Genomic DNA, 8,632 nt, shown 5'->3' with positions numbered 1-8,632 from the left:
TTGCTTCATTTCCAACATTTCAGGTTACACAACCACTAAACTCATGTTGTATACTTTCATTTTGTTTACTTTGATTCTCATGGTTATATGCTATATATATCAGAATTGTTTTTTTTTATATATGTTGTTTTCATTGTGTTTAATACATTAGTCCCTAGAATTTAAGCAAATATGAACTAGCAAGAAGATTACAAAAATGCAAACTGACTCACCACAAGTGCAAAAAGTCTCTGTAATTACCTCTTTCTCAATCAGATTTGACACTGTAATGTTTTTGCTGTAAACACGTGATGCAATCACAGTTCTTCTTTCTAAGAAATCTATGTTTGTTACCTGCTGTAATTACCTGCATTTAGACCTACATTCTGTCATGGTTGTAAGCTTGTCTAATCATAGGAGATGATTCAGTCAGACAACAATGCAATTAGCTATAATCTGTTTTCTTGAAGGTCTCACTTGACTCACCACACTCGCATTATTAGCACATAGTCTGGTTTTGCCTTAAACAGAATAAGACTTGACGTTCAGTTCATCTAACGGCTCGAAATGGAAACAAAGTGGATGATAATTTTGTTATCAACATGCTGGAGTTTCTGTGTTGCTGCAAATGAGTTCTACTCTTCAACAGGTCAGTGTGTTGTTTCACCATAAGATGATAAAACAGAATGTTCATAACATCTTTAATCTCACCCTTACGAAAAAGAAGTTTATTCAAGTGTGCTATTAGTATATTTCTTATAAACTTAAAATAGGAACGTATACTTTTAGTCTCCTTTAAATGTACTTCTCAGAAATATACTTACAATAACATTTAAGTATACTTGAATTATACTTAGAAAAAGTCTAAATATATTTGAGCTATACTTGTGCTCCTAGAATCCATGTTTTCATTGCTGTACAGAATATAAAAAAAAGAAAACACAAGTGAAGAAGAAATTGAAACAACAGATGTTTCCACATGTAATCTAAACACGATCATCAGACATAAAACAGCATCAAAACCGAGTAACGTTGTGAAATAAAATGTCGACTAATGAAGAGGTAATAATGACTGTAAAGCTTTGGGGTGTTGATGAACTGCATCTATGTTTTAATTATATCATTCTGAATCCAATTCATAGTCTTTTTTTCTGCTTTTTTTTTTTCAAAATGTTGTTTATTTCTTTCTTTTTTATTTATGAAACTTACCTACATTCATGTGTTTAAAAAAATAATGCTTGAAGCTTGAATAAAATGTCTTTATTTACAAGCATATCCTGTTCTTTCTTTTGATGTTTTGTATGTTCAGATATTCATGTAACAGAATAAATACCTAGATAGGGACATAGTAGTGTACTTAAAGTATGATGTAAAGTTCACTTTATAAAAACCTACGAGTATACTTGCAGTATAAAACTACTAAACTAGAAGTTTACTGAGACTATACTTCAAAGTGTACTAAAAATGCTACTACAAGTATTTAGTAAGTAAACTATAAGTATATCTATAAGTTCACTTTTAGTGTAGTTGCAGTACAAGCTAAAAACATTGATGTAAACTAGTTGTGTACTCAAAGTTAACTACTGTTATACTTAAAATATACTTAAAAGTATACTTTTATACTAGAAAGTGGGCCAATTTAGTCCAGAGTATTGAATTAGTGCACTTACAAGTATACTACTAGTACACTGATATTTGTATAATAACTACGTAAAGTATACTAAAAATATACTTGAACTTGACTTAAGTATACTTAATAAAATAAACTTGAAGTAAACTACTTTTTGGTAAGGGCAACCATGTATGTTTTTGAAGAATAACAAAAATACCTGTATGAAAATTAAATACTGTCTGCAGATCATATGACTCAGCTTATTGACATCAAAAGAGAGTTTACCAAAAGTCTACATGAACATACAGAAGCGCTGGAGAGTGAAGCAGACCTTCTGAGAAGGTAAGTGTTACTTGAAGGGCTGACAGCCCTTACAAAAAAGAACTTTATTCAAGTGTGTTATTAGTATACTTCTTTTAAACTAAAATAGGAAAGTATACTTTCTCAGTTTGTCAGTTTTTAAACTCGGTGTAGACTGGTATGACAATAAGAGAGAATGAGACAAGATTAATATTTAGAAAATATTTAGAAATTTGCAGTTTAAAATGAAAAAAAAATGCAAATTTAGGTTATAGTTTATATTAGCTAATATTTCCTTAATAAAATATGGTAACATACATTTAATTAACCCCCTAATCTCTTCATTTAGGAGTTACATTAATACTTGTGATAGTATATCTTAGTTCAAAAGTAATTTTTAAAATGTATTATTATTATTTTTTAGGGGATTTCATGTTACTAAAGTATATTCCCCTATATTCTTATATATTCACATATAGACTTTTTAAAATCCATTTAATGGAGGCAGATTAGTGCCATCTGGTGGAAAGAAATAAAATCACCTGTAATACCAAAGTCTAGCTGCTACTGTAGAATAGATGCATGTAAACTTGTTCAGTAATCCTGATTTGAGTCTGATCTGATTTTAACCTCTTAGTTGAGTCTGCTGGCCCAGCTTGTGTGTGTCTTTTTTTTTTTTTGTTTAACGTTTTAGACTTTTATCCCTTCATTGCTGTGTGCTTTATTTTGCATTGTGGCTGATTTGTGGATTGTACCCCAAAAATCTGTGTTTTTCCTATGACGTCGTTTTTGACCATGAAAAGTATATATTTTTTATGACCATTTTGCCTTTTCCGGTTTTCAGTGTTTATATAACCAGTGCCAAAAAACGTGAGCTAGTTTTTCACTCTTCAAATGTAACATTTAAAATATAAAACTTGAATGAAGAGCACCAAAGGGTTAAAAACTATTTACAAATTAATTAAATTAATATCTATATTTCTTTTCAAAGCCTCAGAAATCATACATTAATCCTGAAAAAGTTGAATCTATCAAATAATGGGACTGAAAGTTCAGTGTTTGTTAATGATCAGTTATATAGTTACAGAGACACACACACACAGAGTGCAGATGATGTGTTTTTGAATTTGTTTTAACCACAGAAGTCTGTAACACATCTTTCAGTATTTTTTATATTGATATCATTTATTTACCAGGGCTCTGAATGCACTTGAGGATAACTTTGATGACTCTCCCAGAGATCCAGAGAAGTTCATCAGCAACCCTCTTGCAGCATTTCAGCTCGTGAGAAAGCTAAGTCAAGTCGGGGCCGTCGCACGGGAACTTGCTGAAGGAAGACGTGCAAAAGGTTTGAGGAGAAGAACAAACTCTGGAAATTCAGAGCATGTCATTCAGAAACTGGGCTTCCTCACTGCAGTTAACTGTGCTATCACTCAGGCCATAACATGCCATGGAAAATGACTTTGTCAGTGTTTTAATGGTTTATTAGTGAAGATCGACTGATGGAACCACTTGGAGGAGGAAAAGCAATAAAGTGCATGTGATTAAAAAACTGAGCTCATTGTCAGTAACATTTCTCATGTTTCACAGACACTTTGGAGAACCTGAAATCTACAGCTCAGACTCTTCCCAGTGCAGGAGATGTAGAAGGTGTTGTGATGGCTTTGGTTAGACTGCAAGAAATGTACAGATTGGATCCGAGGAACATCTCGTTATTTTCAGGTGGGTTTCATAGTGGCTTTATTTGTTCTTTATCACCATATGTATAAAACAGCTCGTGCTTGTACACATACAATTTTCCAATGATAAAACAGGCAAAAAGACATATAGCGCTGTTGTGCTCCGGCCGTCCCGTGTTTGAATCCAAACTCTAGGACTTTTCCCGATCCCACCCCCCATCTCTCTCCCGCTTCACTTCCTGTCCTGTCTGTAATAATGGCAAAATGCCAAAAAATAAATCTTAAACTAAAAGAGGCAAAAAGTCCAACAGACAAGAATGTAATAGAGACTTTAGCGTGGGCACTTTTATCTCTAGTGCAGTTTATACAGTATATGCAGCTCTCAAGATTTCAGTGATATCAACTTGATGTGTGGCTTATCAGAAACAAACCACAACATAATGCTGGACCCAGATGAAACTTTCCATATCGGCGTGATCTCATCGCTCAATCAGCGCTTTCAGTATGCCGTGCTCTGGATGGAGGAAACCCTCAGGAAACTCAGTGAGGGTGAAGAAGCTGCCGTTACTAAAGAGGAGGTTATTTACCAACTTGCTTTGTTTTCCCATCAGCTGGCAGTGATTCAGCTGCCATATGGACAAGGTAAGGAGTTTACAAGAATGAATGAATGAATAAGTAACAAAAATAAATGAATATATAAATAAAAATAAAATAACATTAAAATATAACATAAAAATAAAAGTAATGCAATATAAAAAATTAAAATATAAATTAAAAAAAATACAATTTCTGGTATGTATAGTGTCTTGGGCATCTACCAAAAGCTATGGTAAAATCTCTTTATTAATGAATATGCAATGGACTTTTGGAACATTTTAACACTCGAAAAAAAGGCCATTAAATGCTGTTTTTAAAATACAGTATGTTTACTATGTTATTATGTAATAATAATTGTTTCACAGTGCAGGAATCACCTGATGATACTGCTCTATATGTAAACATTCAGTGGAGCAAAAAGGAAAAAAATCAACCTGCATTTGCTTTAATGACAGTATGAAGTCCTCAAGCTTGTGTGAAACCTTGTGATGCATGTTATTCAGCGTGATCTGAGAGTGTTTCACAGAACAGCTTTGTTCGTTTTGATGAAAGCAAGAAGCCTTTTGAGCTCACATGATGCATGACAAACTATATTTATTTTCTTATTTTAAAGAATTTCACAGTCTAAATGAAGATTTTAAATCCAAGAGTTTTAATTGGCATCATACATTATGTTCCCACTGTATGTTGGCTTCTAAAGCATTATGTATAATGCAAATCTAAACAATGCTCCACGTCAGCAGTGTGCTTTACCAATAACCAGCAACAACTAAATGAAAATCACTTGATACAAACTCACTTATTTATAATGCATCTAATTTGTAATTGTTCTTAGAGGCCGCTGAGAGTGATCTATTTCAGTCTGAGCTTTACACGCGCATAATCGAGAGCATTAAGACCCGGGACTGGACTGCAAAATACATCCCGCACTCCACTGACAAAACATATGAGGCTCTCTGCACTGGAAAGAGGTTTATGATGGTGAGTACAGCCTGAGAAGATCTACCAAGATACATTTTCTTCATTTACTATTTCTATAGTCTTTTAAAGGTGAACTTTATGTGGAATCCATGTGAATGTACTGTGAGATTGTGTGTTCGCAAAATATCCCGTATGAATTTATAAAGCCAGAGGTGAAGGACCTAATAAGATCTAATGAATGTGTGAATGTGGAGTAATGCTGCATTATGGTTTATAGATGCCACAGAGAGAGAGGAAGCTGGTGTGCAGGTACAGGACAGGAAGAGGAAACCCACTAATGATATTCAAAGAGGAAGTGGAGTGGGACGAGCCGACGATACTACGATACCATGACTTTCTTTCTGAAGGAGAGATTGACACCATTAAATCACTGGCCAGGCCAAAGGTGCGTGCAACATGTCAAGTGTGTTTGATGAAGTAGCACATATACATGCTCAGCAATATTTGAGGATGATTTTTTCCCTGAAGCATTCAGTGTGTTTGTCCATCTAATGCAACACATCTCTGTTTATATTTAGCTTTCCAGAGCTAAAGTCATAGATCCAGTCTCTGGAAAAAAAGTTTCTGCTGCCACTCGTGTGTCAAAAAGGTACATGCCTCCACCACAAAATCTACCCACACTCCTGTCTGTCCAAATGATTCGGATTTTCTGTCTTCTGTGAAACAAAAATGAGTCTATCCCATACGGCAAAAAATTGTATATATTTTTATATTTTTTAAAAAATATATTTAAAAAATAAAATAAATTGACAAAAATATATATTTGCTCAAATATATTTAAAAATATATTTATGTAATATTTATATAAGTAATATTATATAAGTATATTTTTGGCCATTTAAAATAAAGAAATAAAAAATAAAATTAATAAATATATATGATATAATATAATATAATATAATATAATATAATATAATATAATATGTATTTCTTAAAAAAAAAAAAAATTCTATACACACATTTATTTTTTATAACAGGTCTAGAATAAAAATCAAATACTTTATAGTTTCCAAAAAAAAAAAAAAAAAAACAATATTACAATATATATAAAAATTAAATCATTATAAAATTAGTTTTGATCTCTAGTAGTCAATTCTGTCACATATTTGCATTTAGCATATTTAGATAGAAACTAAATATATTTTCAATTGGGAAAATATTTTACATTTTGCTTCACTGTTTACAACATGTATTTATTCAAAATATATTTTTCCAGACGTTTGTTTGTATGGGATGTGCTGGAAATCAAAGGGCTTCAGTTTGTTTTTTAAGTGCATCTCATTTTGTGTTTTCCAAAATTGTACACACTTGGAACCACATGTAGGATTTTTGTTTATTTTTGGGTAGAGTATCCCTTTAAAAATGCTTGTGATACTAAGATGACCTCATATAGCAAGACCAGTGATAGTTGGTGGAAATATATATATACATATATATATACATTTTAACTTTTACTGATGTTTGGACATCCTCAAACAAATGCACATCCTCAAAAAGAGGATTTTGGCATGTATCATTAGATCATCGTTTTTTCAGGTTGTTAAATGGATCGTATAATGAACTTATTGCACATTTTGCCCATTGATGTCAGTTTCTGACATGACTGTGCCTTCATCTCTGTCAGCGCGTGGTTCTCTGAACACGAAGATCCCGTGATCACTCGGGTCAATCAGAGAATCGCTGCCGTCACTGGTCTAGATCTGGAGACAGCAGAGGAGCTCCAGGTGTTCATTCCATCAAATCACTATATACTTGAATTTCAAGCATAATCAGTTACCGTTAATCCAACTATTTACTCTATTACAGGTTGCAAATTATGGAATTGGAGGCCAGTATGAGCCACATTATGACTCAAAGGTATATCATGAAGGTGTTAACCTTTTAAAATATGTGTTATTGTTATTCCTCTGTCCTGTTTGAAGATATATGATAGAGGATATACTTTATTTCATAACTTAGTATCTCTCCACAGTTGACAAATGACTCAGACTTTCAGCTCAGAGGAGGCCGGATTGCTACTGTCCTAATCTATGTGAGCAAGTATATTTATTTCATATAATTTAAATACTTCCCACTTTCAGATCATTGACAGTCAACCGTTTTGTTGTAGATGAGTGATGTGGATATCGGAGGGGCTACAGTGTTCCCTGACGTCGGTGCAGCACTTCAGCCAAAGAGAGTTCGTTGAAGCAGCATTATTTCCATACAATGTGCTAATGACTGACTTTATTTAGAGTAACATGCGCTCACATGTTCTCACATCTGTTCCACAAGGGTACAGCGGTGTTGTGGTTTAACCTGCTGAGAAATGGAAATGAAGATGCCAGAACTTTACATGCAGCATGTCCTGTGTTTGTAGGCAGTAAATGGGGTAAGTGTCTGTGGGGCTTACAGTTCATCTCAAAATACAAAAATATGTTTTGCATGAAGAGAATTCATTGTTTTAATATTTGATCAAAATATTTAATTAAATCCAATCCAATTGCATTACTACAATTGCTTCCAATATATATATATATATATGTTAAGAGATCACATTTCAGCAGGTTTTTTACAGTGTATAACCTGTCTGATAAAAATTGAGATGATTGTTAAATTGCATATCCACATGTGGATTTAAATGTAGATTATTATCAGTGCTTGTCCATAAAAATAATCTACATCTAAAAAATGGTAAACTAAAATGGTAACATCTAAATTAACTGATACTATTTTAGTCAAAAATATTATTTAATTGCTGACTCAACCTGAACACATTCATTTATTCCACCAAAACTACTTTATATGGGTTAAATCGGGCAGATAAGTAAAAACTGAAGGTTGGCACGGTGAACAGTGAACTGAAATTTTAAGAGTTTTTATGCATCCAGGTATAGAAAGCAGACACCCTGTTCTTTACACACTGTAAGAAAACTGTTTCCTTTGAATTCCTCATTCTAGTTGCCAACAAGTGGATTCGTACTCACGGCCAAGAGTTCAGAAGAAAGTGCTCTACAGTCAGATCTGATTAGAAGAGCCAAAGCAGACTGCACAGAAACATCCATCCAAGTAATGACATATAGTTAGAAGGCAATGTGATGTCATGGCAAAAACTGAACACACAGCAACTGCAGTGTTTATTTTATTTTATTTTATTTTATTGATTTATTTTATTTTATTTTATTTTATTTTATTTTATTTTATTTTATTTTATTTTATTTTATTTTATTTTTACAATTAATTGCTTTAAATAATAAAAAAAAAAAAGTAGTGGGTTGTATTTTAATTAAAATGTATTTATTTAGTAACCATGTAAAGAAATCTATATATTTATTTTATTTTATTTTGTTTTATTTTAGTGATATAATTTTCCTAAATTTAATTGCTTTAAATGAAAAAAAAAAAAAAAAATTGTAATATTTCAAGAATTTTAATTAAAATGAATATATTTAGTAACCATATAGGGAAAAATCAACATATTTATTTTATTTTATTTTATTTATTT

General features: G+C 32.2%; 1 protein-coding gene across 1 annotated transcript; it reads left to right on the top strand.

Moving 5' to 3' along the window:
* The first annotated feature begins 506 nt into the window (after positions 1-506).
* Positions 507-8,159, top strand: LOC127152770 (prolyl 4-hydroxylase subunit alpha-2). Its single transcript, XM_051093614.1, has 14 exons — positions 507-628; positions 1,837-1,933; positions 3,088-3,239; positions 3,482-3,613; positions 3,994-4,212; positions 5,003-5,148; positions 5,366-5,533; positions 5,667-5,737; positions 6,773-6,872; positions 6,955-7,005; positions 7,121-7,180; positions 7,259-7,327; positions 7,423-7,519; positions 8,089-8,159. The coding sequence occupies exons 1-14, from the start codon at positions 547-549 to the stop codon at positions 8,157-8,159; spliced, it is 1,515 nt and encodes a 504-aa protein (XP_050949571.1). The 5' UTR covers positions 507-546.
* Positions 8,160-8,632: the final 473 nt, after the last annotated feature.

This window comes from Labeo rohita, chromosome 21 (genome assembly GCF_022985175.1).
Source record: "Labeo rohita strain BAU-BD-2019 chromosome 21, IGBB_LRoh.1.0, whole genome shotgun sequence".
Lineage (NCBI taxonomy): Eukaryota > Metazoa > Chordata > Actinopteri > Cypriniformes > Cyprinidae > Labeo > Labeo rohita.
Note: the sequence above shows the minus strand (reverse complement) of the source record. Positions and strands in the feature narration are given on the sequence as shown.